General features: G+C 47.0%; 1 protein-coding gene across 1 annotated transcript in view; it reads right to left on the reverse strand.

Annotated features, from left to right (window-relative positions):
• The window catches only part of ext1b (exostosin glycosyltransferase 1b), a 73,584-nt gene extending 58,113 nt beyond the window's left edge, over nt 1-15,471 (reverse strand). Inside the window, exon 1 of the mRNA XM_057020357.1 lies at nt 13,640-15,471. Coding sequence (XP_056876337.1) covers nt 13,640-14,583 — 944 coding nt within the window. The 5' untranslated portion in view covers nt 14,584-15,471. The remainder of the gene's footprint in view (nt 1-13,639) is intronic.
• Between the last annotated feature and the right edge of the window lie 238 nt (nt 15,472-15,709).

Raw genomic sequence — 15,709 nt, forward strand, 5'->3', positions numbered from 1 at the left:
TATTCAGATTTATCCAACAAAAATGGAACCCCCCCACCCACGCCGCGATGGCTGCCAGCACCGCATAATCTGCTGGAGTAATATGTTTTTGAAAGATGTTTTTACATTGAATATTTGTGGCTTGATTTAACAAAAGATGTGGACACAAATGTTGGAAGAAATGACATTAATAATGACGTTAAAAACTGATTCAGGGAGTATTTATAGACTCGTGAGGTGGCCAGAATGCCAACTGTTAACGGTGGCCTTCCTGCTCAACACAAGCTGATGGTCACTCCACAAAAAAAATCGTGCAGTTTCTTTAACAGAACGTTGGAGCTCTGCCATGTATCAAACTTCATAATCAGCACACTTGACAGGCAGAGAAGAAAATGCTCGGCACAGAGGTAGGTCACATGTCAATGACTGATAAAGATGAATTAAATTGTCGGTCATGTATTAAAAGGAGCTCTGTTCATCACTATAGTGAAGCTGGGGATAAACTGAAGCAATCCGGAGCTTAAACAACCATCTAGTGTTGAAGGAAGTGAACAAGAACTGATGTGAAAATCAAGTCGAAAGTCATTACAGTCCTGGTGACCAATCAAACAATAGTTTCTTTGGCCATTAGCATGCTGCTGTGTGGAAGTGTGGGGGAGGAAGAATTTGTCAAAGCGGTCTAAACTGGTTTCCTAAACTTCAGATGGAAAATGCCTGGTTTCCGGCCTGAGGCATGAGAGCAGTGAGTCTTCCAGAAAAGATTCCTCCATCCATGGCAATTTATTTCTCCTCCCTGCTGGTGCCAGTCTCTTGGCAGGACGGAGTTGTTTGGGGCAGCGAGCAGTAAAGCATAAACTCTGAGAATCTGGCAGATGTCTGAATGCCTGAATGTGTTCTTGGCAAATTGTAAGAAAAAAATAAAGACAAACTTCTCTTTCAAGTGTCATGAATAATAAAGGTCAACGTCAACATTAGGAACGTATGGATGCACCACACGATCAAGCCGTGTCCCAGGTTGTTTTAGGTGATTAAAACATTGTGGATGTATTCAGAGGATTTGAGTTTTACACCAACGTTGAGTTCATAGATGACCAGCAACAGTTACAAACAATCCAAAAATGGCAACCGGTGCACAGCACCAGGAACCTTCGTCTCAGCAAGATGTTCCCATGAACGACAGCCTGGGTTTCTACTCCATCACGGTGCACAGCTCCTTATAAAGAAAGATGGCATCAGCACATAAAACACATCCATCCGTTGTTTCAGCTATTTGGGGAAAATTTAGTCCACAAAATACAGTGATATGTCGCTCCTTTCCTCACCCGAAAGGAGTGAGTGGCCTGTTTCCTAGTTACCATGCTTCATTTGGCCTAAATAAGGCCAGAGAGACAAAAAAAAGCTCTGTGACACATTTAAGAGTTGTAGTGGCCCTGATACATCACAGCCATATGGATTCCTAAATGGTCAGGTCCTTCAAATGGGTATTACATGACCCATTTACAGGATTAGCGCCACCCTCCCAAAACTCAATTTACTCGTTGGCAGCTGTTAGTTGCTAATTGCTGTTGTTTGCCGTCGATAAATTTCCTTGAGATTGAATTTCAAATATGCTTTTAAATGACACAAGAGGCTCATGATGTCATTTATTTTAAACGGTATTCTGACAATGGATTACTGGAACCAATAATTGGCCAGGCTAATACACAGATACAGTATATACAGTGAAAGTATGTAGTTACATTACAATTTGTTTTTAACTACATTTTTTGACGGTCATTTGTTCAGACTAGAACCAGACCGCCGGTGCATTCTGGGTCCGGCTTTGCTTGCAGACTCTGCATCCCAGGGTCCGGTTTTGCAGGCTCATGTTTATTTTGTGGACATGCACATGTGCATCCATCCATGCAGCAGCACACTAACAGCCAGTGACAGACTGGTGCATGTGGCTCTCAGAAGGTTAGGATGGGATGGCCTTCCTGACAATCCTTAACTGCACTGTGCAGTTAAACGACACAGTTCTAGCAGACAAAACAGTCTTCAGAACTCTTCAGACAGGAGCTTTAAAATAAAATCAATGATGCTAACCTTAGCTTTCACACGTATGTTGCCCACTCAGGGAGCAAAGCGTGAAATGAAAAGAAGCAGAGATATTTGGCTGTATTAGGAGGAAATATAAAGCATAATTCTAAAAGGGCTTTCTCAATATGTTGCATGAGATCCGCTATGCAAAGAATGTTAGGTATAGATTATTGACCACACCAACAAATGATGTACAGCCTATGTGCAGCTTTGATGAATTAAAGAAAAGTGGGACTAGCAGATTTTAGTCTTTGGCTTTGATCTGCTTGGAAAGTAAAAACTGCCAAATGCTGAAATCAAAGCCGTTTTAATGAACGACTACATTTTTCATCGGTCTTAGACCAGGATAAAAAAAGCTGACAGCATCTCCAATCAATGTTGACACACATTTTCTGCTCGTGGTGGAGAGGAGTGCGCACGTCTGACACTCGCGGCATGTTTGATCAGCGGTTTGGGTGCCGTGGTAAACTATTCCCTCTTTGATTTCCTAATGTTTATGCATTTCCAGAACATTTTACTCTTATGTTGTTTGAAACACACAATGAAAACATGAAAAGACGTTCCTTCTTACAAAGGAGCACATAAACAGAGACACACGGGGGAAAAAAGACATTCTGAGTTCAATCCTGGAACCAAGAGAGCACCTTCAGTTTGTGGAGAGCAAGCTGGCAATGAAGGTGCAGCGGGTTATGTCACTGTGGGGGCGAGCTCGGGCCTCCGAACTGGGACTATTTCAGCATGACTATGCAGGAGGCACCATGTCCGGAGCATTGAATCTGCTGAGGAGAGCTCAAAACCTTTGGACCACAGGACCTCTAAAATAAAATAAAATAATGGGAAATAAAACTTGTTTATGTAAGGATTCAGCACAGAAGTGATCAGACTAATTAAAACAGCTGCTCTTGACGTGCACTTTGTGGTGGAAATGTGAAGCGGAGATATGTGGCCGTCCTGTTATGTGTGGCTGGTGTGGTGACTCCGCTTCTGTTCTCGTCAATGCGAGACACTCGCGTCGCACGTCTGCATTTCCCCCAGCCACAATCAGGGAAGTGGCTTCAGACTCAGCCTGTCTGATGTTTTGCATACGAGTCTCATGTGATGAAATCTCCAAGTTCCCATAGAATGTTCAGCGTTTGACTGATTCTGTGTGAATGCTTTGCAATGTTGACAGTCGGAATATCCTAGAGTCTAGCAAACCAACAGATAGATCAAAAGGGAAGCGTCGTATCGTTTCGGGAGATGCGGTCCATCCATCCCAGTCCCCAGCGCCACTCTGCACAAGAACGTTTCATCCTTGAAAAAGCTTATCAGCGTGCAGAGATGCCGTGGGCTTTGAGGATCATTTGGTCTCGCTTCATACTTAACAGTAAATGCAATTTATTGAATAATGAATCTCCTCTGCTCCCAGGACTGTGTGAAGTGAAGTCAGCCAGTGTTCAGCCTAAAAAAGGACTTGAGATGAACTCAGGAGGATCTGTGAAAGTACAGGAAGATACATGGCTTTGTGCTGTACGGTGGAAATCCAGGTGAGGCCGGGGAGGCTGTGCAGCACAGAGTGTGTCCATGCAATTTATTATGAAGAGCAAATAAAATGAGTAAAAAGTCTTCCTGCTAATGCATTATTCATGTATTGTAGCTTCTGGGTGTTCCACTTGAGTGGCCAGAGTTAGAGTTAGTGCCAAGTATCGTCCAAACAAGATGCTGCTGAGTATGTGCAGGAAAGGGAAAAGAGTGTGTATGCGTGTGTGTGTGTGTGTGTGTGTGTGTGTGTGTGTGTGTGTGTGTGTGTGTGAGACGACAGGGACGAAGAGTTGGCGAGTTACCTCAAGGCTTAAAAATATTCACTGAAGGATGCAGAAGGAACAGGGATACAAAGAGACCACATCAGCCCAGAGCAGCAGCAGCAGATGTATACGTACATACAGACGCCCCATGGAACACACACACCGCTCACACTGCTGTGCAAAGCTAACACACACACACTTCTGGATTTCTGTCCACTTAATGACTACACAGCAGACAGCCCGCAGGTTGTCCCCATCCGGACCAAAGACAAAATACACACTCGACTAAATAACCAAAAGAAATTTGAAACATCACACGACGTACAAAACATTGTTGGTTCGTTTCTGGAAGTCTTAAATAATCATCAAATCAAGACAAGAAAATACGCTCTGGTCACCAGACAGCACACAAACTGCTGCTTGGGGCCAGCAGCAAAATTCAGCCCCCCCCCATCACCACACACACACACACACACACACACACACACACACACACAACACACACACACACACACACCACACACACACACACACACACACACACACACCACACACACACCACACACACACCACACACACACACACACGAGTTTGCCGTTTGATGGCTGTGTACACCATTTCTTATACATTTCTTATTTGGAGCCAACACAATTGTGAGCATGTTGCCTTCATCAAATCTTTTCAAAGCTTTAACTTGGGTCAAATTACCGGCAGTGGAATGTGACAGTCCCATTAATTATTGATATCCAAATTAAAAATACTCACGGTTCCTCGGTAAAGAAGATTTTCCTGCAAATGAATATTTACAGGAAAGGAAACGTCCACTCGTCTCCCTGCTGTGTGTTTGTTTTACCACCCAGGTGATAAATGAACGCCGGTTCACCTCTGAACACATCTGGTCTCTGGTCTAGTTCGTTTAATGTTCTGCCAAATGCCAACGATGCCGTTACTGTAAATGGACAACTGGAAGATCCAAGTTCTGCTTCATCAAAATCCTAAATTAAAAAAAATCTTAAAGCCTGTGTGTTTGTATCACATAATATCAAGGACAATTCAGCCCTAGATGTTCTAGTTTTGCAGTTGGAGCCACATCTTGCATCCAGTTCTGTTTCCATGCCCGACTTCAGGGAAATTCCCATCAGACAAGTGAGCCGTGAAGACAAACATGAAGCAGATCTTTCTTTCTGTCATTAGTGACTCAGATTCTTGACAAGAACCCCTGGTTTTATACTACCCCCCCCCCCCCCCCCCCATTAATGTGTTTTTCCTAGCTGGAATGCAGTTGGACAAACGCCACCATTTAGGATGAAACAGCAGAAATTAAGGAGTAATGAGACGGGATGCGAGAAGCTGATGCCACTGGAAGTGCACCATCTGGAAGTGCACCACTGCATCCTTGAATGTGACCGGTGAACGATGAAACATCCTTATTCCTCACATGTTCCTGACAGCGGCAGGATGATATCACGCAGCTGGTCAGAGACCTGTGGCGGAGTCCTGGGAAGCTTGAGCAGGTTGTCACACGTAAGCAGTATTAAAGGGTCAGACGTGAGGGCCTGGTTCAGCAGAGAAACCAGAGAAGAAAAGCAAGAAGAGACGGTAGAAATGGTCCAGAGGTGTTGCCTTGCATTTTCACCAGCAGCTGCCCCCCAAAATTGAGCGTGACTTCCATCTAGATCCCCCCCCCCCTCCTCCTGAATACACAACATGCAACAAGAGCAAACAAATTGTCAGTGAAACCTTGGGCTCAGAAAGAGGCCAATCAATACAGCTCTCTCCTGTTGTCGACCACACCCCCACGCCACGGGCGTGCAGAGACTCAGTGGTGAGCACACATGCTTTCTATGCCACTGATCTGTAATGTGCCAACAAATCTACAGTCCCATTTTCAGAAAAGTTGGGATGCAGCCCAACATGTAAACAGAAACTGAATGAGATCATCTGTACCACCCTGAAAGCAGCGCAAACCGAAGGCTGTGCTGTGACTCCGCACTCTAAGATTTTAACTGGAGAAAACACCGATTCTGTCTGATTACTTTAAACCCAGGGAATTGGAGCGGAATTTTGTGAATTTGTGGAATCAACTTGATGCACTATCCTTATTATTCCTGAAGACGTGTCGCCTTCTGTCCAGAAGGCTTCTTCGGTTCTGAACTCTCTGGGAACAGAGCCTGAACAAAACCTACCTTGGATAACTACGACCTGGATGGTTGAGAACCTACGCAGACAACGTGATGCATTCTTGCACGGTGCATTTTTGAAGGCTCCAATAATGAACCTTTCAAAAATGTGTAGGTCAACAAGATATCACAAGAAATGTGACGCAAGGAAAATGAAAGAGTGAACGGTGAAATACTCCATGTAAGTCCTACTCTTCACCTCTGAGCAACAGTGATCAGAGATTTCCTGTGTCCCGCTGCTATGATGCAGGGCATTTTTCTGTACCATCGATCTCCATCCTGCACGGATGTGGATGTGCGAGTCAGACCAAGACTTTCCTGATCGAGACTGAAGTGAAGTGGGCACGTGGTCTTGGTGAAGTGTCCCCGTCTTGAGAGATACCAAACCTAAGCACAACAGGTTACCTCCAAAGTGTTTGGAGCCAGTCCCAAACTTTTACACTCCAAAGTACAAGTCAAACAGACCAAGAAAGCCTGATTGGCCAGACAGGGAAAAGACCCCTTCCATCCGCCTGCCAGGCACCCAGATCTGCTCCAACAAAACCCTCTTTCTCTCATTCAAGCCTTGGCCCCTTAAACACTGAGCCATCGTGCATTCTTTAGTGACATAATGCTTTTTTAAGCTATTGCCCTCTTCAACTCCCTCATCTCCTCCCAACTCTACCACCTCTCCTTTGCCCTTGCTCAAATTACCCCTTTCCCCCAATTACTATTTGAATATGAATGCCAGCAGAGGGGCTGAGTGTTTGTTTTCGCTCTCATGGTGGCAAGAACTGAAACAGGCAGCTTGGCCTGAGGTTGACGTCAGTGATCTCATGTCCCACTGATGTTTGCTGAGTGGCCTCTCAGAACCATAAAAGCTGCAGTTAAAGCTGACTACAATACTACCCCCTGTCCTATTACCTCCAGTGTTGCTACTGCGATGCCCCAGGGGAGATGTGGAGCTTCCATTAAGCAAATGCCGTTGACAACTGACCTCAGATATTGTAAAAGGAATTTGCATTGTTTAAGAATTTTAACTGCAAGTGTGTGTGTGCGTGTGCGTGTGCGTGTGCGTGTGTGTGTGTGTGTGTGTGTAAAATGTAGGCCAACGTTTCAGCCCACTGCTCCTCATTGATGAAATAACTCTGGTCAGGTGCTTCACAGCCTGGGACTTATTCCGGAAGAGGGACAAATCCCTGGGTCCAGAGGCAGGACCCACCCCCCCCCCCCCCCACCACCACCGCCGCTCTCACGCACTTAAAGATAACAGTCGTATAACCACAGGCTAATACCCTCCCTGTGAAACCACTGTCCACTCGACTAGGCAAATGAGGAAAGCGGAGCCATCAAAGAGGTCACTAATGTGCTGTTGACTTGGAAAGAGGAGCGGATGAAAGGGAACTCAATTAAAACACTATTTAAAAAGAACAAAAACACAAATGGCAAAGTTGGTTCTACACATTAAAAAAAAATCAATTCTTAAATCAAGTTAATGTGCACTATTTTGATAAATGGTAAAGCACTTTGCGTCTCACACACAGCTGACCGGGTTTTTGAGAACATTATCTTCACCATTTGTCAGCATATTCCAGCCTTCTGGAGATAAAGAGTGTATGATGTCGTCTTCAGCAGCAGCTGCGTTCACTGAGAAACAAGAGCTTGGTTTTTGATTTTCTTTAATGAACCGAGAGCAACGGCGCTGACGCCACAATAAAAGAAGACACATCCCAGAACGTACGCTAAAGTGGAGGAGAAGAAGAAAGAAGACAGCTGTGGTTTTGTTCACGCAAACGCAAACTGACCCATTAAATAAACTCCTTCTATACAAAGTAAATAAAACACTCCAGCACCAACTCCACTTTAAGCTCAGCTCGTATTTACAGCAGAAAACCATCAGATGTCGGTGACTTTATTGTTGAAGAGCCAAGCCGATGGCCAAACAGCGGAGCAGCTGTGAAAGCGTGATGGAACGGGGAATGTTTCACGGAGGCATTGCCCCCTGTCTCAGCATGCCCCCTGCCACGTACAAATACTCCCTGCCAAAACCTGACAGCTTCCAGAACTAACGGCGCTCGCTACAACCTGAAGACAGCCACTATATCATCCTCCCATTCCTTCTCAGAAGCGAATTTCATGACAAGCCCATCACGTGCGGCTCCTCTCCGCCTCTCCAGCCTGGCAGGTAGTCTCCCTGTCTGGCTTAATTGAGACAACCAGCAGAAGTGCAGCTTCTCTCTGTTCTGGGCTGTTAAAGTCTCCCAGAAACTGCCAGCTAACTTTCTCCAACACATGAAGACTTAACAATGAGGAAGCGTCAAGCAGCAGCAAAATAACGAAAGCTTCACAGGTTGAGATAGACGGCCTGTGAATGAACGAAGTGCATTTGTGCGTTTTCTCGGAGGGCTGTGGAACGACAGGCCCGGTGATGTCCAGGTATTCTCTGCTGCTGTTATCATAAGAAGAACAAACCATCCAACGGAAGAAAGGATTTCAGGGACCAAACTGCTAATATCGTCATACTGAGAGCAAATGAGCCTGAAAGAGTCCTCATAAAACTATGAAGTTCAACCTCTTTAGACACACCAGATGAGTTCATGTCCACCCTCATTCTGCCCCACCCCTCCTCCCCACTGCACCGCCACCACCTTTGAGGCCAGGGGCGGCTTGGCTGCACTGGTAATCCTTCAATGAATGTGGGTCACTGAGCGGGCTTTGGCTTCATCATTCGCTAAGGGGACAGACAGCAGGGTTGTGACCTCAGTTCAGTGTGCATGCACACACACACACACACACACGGAGACAAAGACCCAAACACAGGGATGACACCACAACACGTAGACAGACAAAAAACAAGACAATGGAGGGATGAGCAGCAGACAGTCAAAAATGGTGGCTGAAGGCCACAAAACCAAAAACCAGAATACATCTGTGATCAGAATTATTATCAAACTGGTGAAATGAATAATTCTGCATTTCAGGTTGCACTAAAATGATTTTCAAATTGTAATAATGAGTATTTATACTAATGAGACGAGCTCAGATTTAGTAACTCCATTTAATATAAAACAGGAAGCAAAAATCACAGCATTATTAAATCCTTGTTCCACATATAGAGGCAAAACTGACACTGATTTTCATATATTACATACCGCGCGTCTGTCTTGATGCTTTGCCCCAAATAGGACTTTTAATGAGAATGAATGAACGAAAAACACACAAACTAGACCGTTAAGATGTGAAGTGACTGCGGAAGGAGACGGAGAGAATGTTGCGAGTGCTGACAGGCTGCTAGATAGCTGATAAAATACATCTAACAAGCAGAGGCTTAATCAAGTTTAAAGGATTAAATCTGCCACAAGCACATGCCAAAATATCAGAGTCCTAATTAAGGTGCACCTCATTCAAATTTACCCTCTACATCATTAATATTCTCCATCAAGCCGGCTGCTCTATCTAAGCGCAAGCAGGCAATCATAAAATATTCATGAATTATTAATCTGCCTACAGAAAAAAACAAACAGTACCAACCTGGGGAGCGTGACACACTGCTGAGAACGGCGAGGTTTCTGCCCCATGGTGAGTCCCTCCGCACTTCAACGCTCCACAAGCAGCGGAGCGTCAGTCATTTCTCAGCAGAATAGTGTTTCACTGAGATAAGATGGGGCTGATGATGTGACTGTGGGGAGGACTTATCTCAAGCCAACATATCAGAACTCGCCGTCATGTTTTCTGACAGGAATAAAACTTTTGGGAGCCAAGAAAAAAAAAAAGACCTTCTGGCTCACACACTTCTCTGGAAAATGTTCCAAGTGGGGAAAATGTATGCTGATGGGATGGAATGGAATGACGATGTCGTCACCGCCGCCCACTTCACATTTCAACATCATACTTTGCATTTTCTGGACCTTTTAAATTCCTTGATTCTGACTAAGACGGGAAAGGCGGAGAGGAGGAGGAGATATACAATGATTCCAAGTGGCTCCACAAGAATCATCTTCAACTTAATCTCCATATATGAAGCAAAATAGTGAGGATTTCTTTTTAATATTCATACTTTTGCCCTTTCCCCTTGCATGTGTTCCCAGCGCCGCTCTGAATTCCCCCCTCCGCTGGCTGCTGACCTTGAACGACAGCTGCCTGTGAAGTAGGTAAAGTGCAAAGTCAATATGAGCCCACAAAGCTGGTTAAGTATTAAATGGGGGGGATGATGACGCAGCCTTTCTTCAGACAAAAGCTTAACGGTGAGCGTCGGAATATGTGCAGTCAGATTTTAATGGAACACTTTATAGCAATATTGACTTGCATTAAAAACCCCGCACACCATATTAAAAGAGGCTGTACTTGTGATTTTAGCAGGATAATCTCCTGTCTGGTAGAAAAGGGAGCACTTACGTGCTAGATACAATGTTGGAGTCCACTCGGTACCGTATGTCATTGTGTAGAGAAAAAAAACTCAAGTGCAACAAAAAATCCCCTTCAAAAGTGAAACAAGGAAGTGAAAATAATGAAATAAAGTCAGAAATCACCAAGGGGGGGTAATCAAAACAGGTTTAGTTGATATAGGCGAGTACAAAAGTTGTATTTTAACAAAGTTCTCCACACTGAATGATGGATCCGCTCATCAGAGCTTGGCTGCTGGATTCAACTGAAATCTATTGCAGCCAATCGACACAATTGAACGAAAAACACGATCAATGTGTGTGTGGGAGCTAGTCCAGGCACCTATCCTGCAAGCTGCCCTCTGGCTACCGCATTCCTACAAAAGGCAACAGGTTCAAAGGTCAAGAGGCAAGACCAGCCCTGATGCTCCTCCGCAGCTTTAGCTCTGGGAAAGCATGTATTCATGTGTGAGTGAGTGTGTGTCTGTGTGTGGTGTGGCGCGTGGATGCTTTGTGTTCGCGAGATGAGGTAATCGAGATAAAACATGTCGATTTATAGAACGTCCAGGAATGGATAGATATTTCCAGCATTCCCTCCTGATCTGCTAGCAGCTGCTCTGACACGTGTGTGCATTCCTGAGTCTGCAGCGTCTCCCCACGAGGCATCGCTGCCTGTGGAAACCAAGCACCGATTCCAGCATGATGCATATAGAGAGTGCACGTACTGCTTACATTAGATAAAGAAAGAGCAGGACCAACAAAAATTAAAGAGGTTGCTGAATCACAAGGGTTAAAAACCCATTAAGGGGATTGGTTTCACCGTGCTGCCAGCTGCCGCCAGAGAATTGTAAAATCTAAGCAAAAATCGGGAAGGTAATCTTGTTATCAGCGTTCACTGGGACATCCAGCCAAAACGCCACAGGTGGGAAATGTGAGACTATGAATTCAATTAAATGTATAAGTAAACTTGTAGTAGGAAAATCAGCTTTAGCTTTGTGGTGCCGGCCTCCACGCTGGGATCTGACTGACAGGGCCGGACTTCCAACAACACAGATGGCGTCACGGGAAACAGCCTTCCCAGGATCCCAGGTTGAGTCAATCACTTTGATTCAAGAGTCCAACAAAATGAAAGCTAACTAAATGCTAACTGGCTGTTCACCTTGGCTTAACATACGTCTCACGTACGTGATCACCAGTGCCCAGCTTTCATCAGGCCTTTGTTCCACTCTTTCACCTGCATCTCCACATCTCTGTCAACTAGTCTGAATATTTTAAGGTCTCCGTCACTCTTTGGCTGCTCTGGTGATTGAAAGAGAGGGGGTGTGACTCTAAAGCCAGGTTGTATTGTGTAGTATTAGCGCTAGAGATGAAAACTACAGTAGATTTAACCCCCCCCTCAAAAAAAAAATATCAAAAGTTCAACATGTAGCCGCGAGCCCAGAGCTGTCTCACACCTCATTCCCGGCAGAACGCCGGGGTCACCTCCCCTGGGAAACCAAAGTGGGCTGTTCAAAGAGCGTCCGATAATGGGCGGCATGTCTCTCTCTCCAGGTGACACTGAGCTAAAGTCATCCAAAGGAGCTGGAGAGGGAGTAAAGGCTTGAGGGGGAGAGCAGGGAATGATGACAAATGGACAGACAAGTGCTTGCTTGTGAAGTTTGTCAGCGCTCCCTTTTGGGGGGCATTGGCAGCGTGTACGTAAGGAGCTGTTGGAGGTTCACGCCAAGTTCAAGGAAAAAGACTTCCTCTCTCAACCCTGCGACATGTGTTTGGAAAAAAAAATTCCTTACTTCGCCCCTGACTGATCCTGTGGAAATATGTGCGTGGCCTCTGCCTTCACCTCCGCATGTACGGGGAACAATGTGGACGAGTGCTGTTATCACATGCCCGGCTTTATCCAGGCTTTAATGGAGGCACAGGTTGATAAATGTACGCCGCACTGATGTCACTCACAGGAAAGCGAAGCTGACAGCGTGTAATCCACTATGTAAACATCAAATGCTGTCCACAACATTAAAACATACCAAGCACTCATGTGCAGTTGTTGTTCCCAGGGGGAGCATTAATTACCACCTTAATGAAATGGATTCCTCCCAAATTAGAGGTAATTAACTGTACCTGGGGGCTTGGTGGGAAAGGTGGCGCTAGAAAAGAGGCCATAATTAACGCACTATGACGGAGTTATTCACAGGTAAATCACCTTATAATAAAAGATGCAGCCTGTTTAAGCAGCTTTAGCACGTGCCTCTTGTCATGACAAGGTCAACCCCAGCTCTGATGCCAATTTCACAAACCCCCCCCCCCCACAATCAACTTTCACTCCATGTGCAGCGAGCACAGGGTGCACGGCAAACGTGTTCCTGCAGATCCTGGTACAGGCTGCAGCGCTCCCACAGAGGGAGGCAGGAAGGTGGCGGGGGGATGAATTCCTTTCTAGGAAAAGAGAGAAACGTGAAGGAGGGGGAGTCCAAGGAGCTAATAGACTGACTGGAGATCTTTTTGAAGGAGAGGAGCCAAAGAGAAAGACATAAAATATGTGCTCACTTTTCCACCTACTTTCATTTTAATGGCAGTGATATAAAGTAGCACAAACACACAAACAGTCATGGGCTGTGTTTGAGGAGCCAGAGTCCTCGCAAGACAAAAAAGCTCTATCAGCTCTTTAAAAATATCAAAACACAAAGTAAAAGTTTAACTGGCACACGCTTGATGCTTTATATACGATAGACCTGCCATCCCAGCAGCAATCTGTGGCTTTCTCTCATAAACAAGACACACAATGTCCCAGGACCAATAAATAATCCCGCCAGTCCTTTTTTTTTAAAGCTTCCTTTAAAACTGTGGCAGGAATGACTTCAGCTTGGCTCAGAGACACTTTTGACTGTACAATTTACACCGCCGACTGCGCTTCATACAAATATCTTCTCAGTTGCATTGGCTAATTTCCACTAAAAGGCCAGTGCGCAATCGATTACGCGAAAGAGCGGAACGAAACGGATGGCGGGTTTTTGCTTTTCTGAAACACATGCTTTAAAGTCTACGGTTAGTTTTACTGCCAATGATTAGAGGTCAGAGTACAGCTGGCGGAGGAAGGCGTTCACGCCTCCTCTCAGCTGGACCGAACACACGCTGCGCGTCAAAGCGTGAGAAAAGACGCGCGTCCGCTGGATGCGACCGAGCGTCGGTGCGTAAAGGTCCCCAAGCCACCTCCAACCCCACCTGCCCTCCCCCGTGAAGCCCCCAAACACCGACTTACTTGTCATACTCCGCGTTGTCCTTGTCGCACCGCGCGTCCTTGTGCTTCTGCCAGTCTTTGCCGTGCTTGCAGGTGGTGAGCAGCACCACGTCCTCCGCGTTATGGACGTGGTGTAAGGCATTCCTGGTGTCCGAGCCGATGCCCGTCAGGTAGCGCTTCCCCTTGAACACCAGCATGTATTTTCTAAAAGGCGGGATGGAGTTGTACTTGAGGTACCCCCTTTCCCCGCCGGTCCTCGGATGCTCCTTGGAGAAGAGGGGGATGGAAACGTCGAAGTTGGGTCGGAAGTTGTCGGTGCTGATGCTGGCTTTGGCCAGCATGGCCTGACCGATGTCAAAGCCCAGGTCTTCCGTGTAGTCCGGCCACGTTCCCGAGTACAGGTTAAAGATGAGATGGTTCCTGCCGTCGTTCCACAGAGGCAGGTTCTGGACCTTGGTTTTCATGTTGTGGACGTACTGAGGGGACAGCTGGTCCCGGTCCAAAGTGTCCAAACTCAGGACAAAAAGACACGCTTGTCCGGGGTCTGAGGTGTAAAATCTGGACCCCTCGATCGTGGATAGAATGTTCTGATAACTCTCTGAGATCTTCTCCCCTTTCTGCTGCGGGTAAACGTAAACTTTGAATCCATCCTTCCGACACAGAGAGAGATCGAAGCAGGAGTGCATCCGGCACCGCTTGCTTTTGTAAACGCTCGTGTTGATGTCCCGCTTCTGTCTGGGAGAAATGTGCAGGTTGTACTCCTCCGTGTCGCTCTGATCCCAGGGCACGAAGAGATGTAAAGGGTCCGAGAAGTGGGGCCAGGGCTGCTCGGGTCGGTGCCCGCTCCGGCTGCGGTCATGCCGGCTCCTGCTCGCCGCTGGAAGTTGAACTGCACCGAGGTAAAAGAGCAGCGCTAGACACGCACTGGCGGAGAGCAGGATCAGGTAACGTTTTTTGGCCTGCATGTGTCCAAGAAAAGGGGGCGAGTTGTTCAGGAATAAGAAAGGTAAAGTGGCCTGAAGTTAGGGTCTCAACCCCGGCTACACCACTCCATCCTCCGGCGGCCACCAAGGATCCCCAACCCCCCTTCAGCGTAATCGGTTCCCAAATCCAGCAATTGATCCAGTGCATGTGGGCGATTTTACAAGTCGTGTCCCGTCCCCCCTCTTCTGTAGACTTTGACCATGTCGCGCAGCGCCTACAGTACCGACACAGATCCGACCTGGCCCGGACCCTCCCGGACACAAATCACATGCAGCGCGGTTCTCATTCAGGCTGGCGGTGTGGGACCAGAGACCGGGTTAGAATGCGTCCGCCAGCCGCCCGGGGCGGGGGGGGGGGACTCGCTCTCTCCCCGCCTCAACAGCGGCAGGGGTCCCTGAGGCTCTCCCAGTCGGAAAGGTATGCCCCGTTTGGATGTGAAACTCGCCACTGACCGCACGGGCTGAGGACCGCGGAGAGCACGCCGCGCTCGGACCCAAAAGCGGCGGGGCGAATGACTCCAAGTCCCCCTCCTTCAACGCTCCGTGGCCCCGGTAAAAGAGAAGCAGGAGAGCCCGGAGGAGACGTCGCAGCGCCGGGGTAGTTCAGCGGCTCAACCGGACGGATTCCTGCATTTCTCTGATTATTTCATACCAATAAAGACCTCGTCGGTGGCCGACGAAGGAGCCAGGCAGCGGCTGAAGTTGTGCGCTTGAGGCAGCGGAGGCGAGCGCTGCTCTCAGACCGGGTTAGCGGCTCAGAAGAACGCTTCAAATAAGCCCAATTCTTCGGTCCCAGTGTCCAATTACGAGTGCTCAGTTGTTCCGATTGTTAGTCGGTAACATTCCAATCCCGACACGACGGCAGCTGACGTGACGTCCCAGCGACGGTTCCGGCTGCGCTGATTGGTCGTGCGTGGCAGCGTAAAGGGCGGGACTTCGGGGGAACCAGCCAATCAGAGGAGACCTCTGCATGTGCAAATTATCTAATTGTGAATCAGTTTCAAGTTTAGACACTTAAGAGTGAGAGCAACGAAATCAAGGCTGCTGGCTTCGGTTCTGTTGTTTAAAAAAGCCGCATTCTGTAACGAATCTGAAGCACCTGGTCCAG

The sequence above is a fragment of the Takifugu flavidus genome, chromosome 21 (genome assembly GCF_003711565.1).
Source record: "Takifugu flavidus isolate HTHZ2018 chromosome 21, ASM371156v2, whole genome shotgun sequence".
NCBI classification, from domain to species: Eukaryota; Metazoa; Chordata; class Actinopteri; order Tetraodontiformes; family Tetraodontidae; genus Takifugu; species Takifugu flavidus.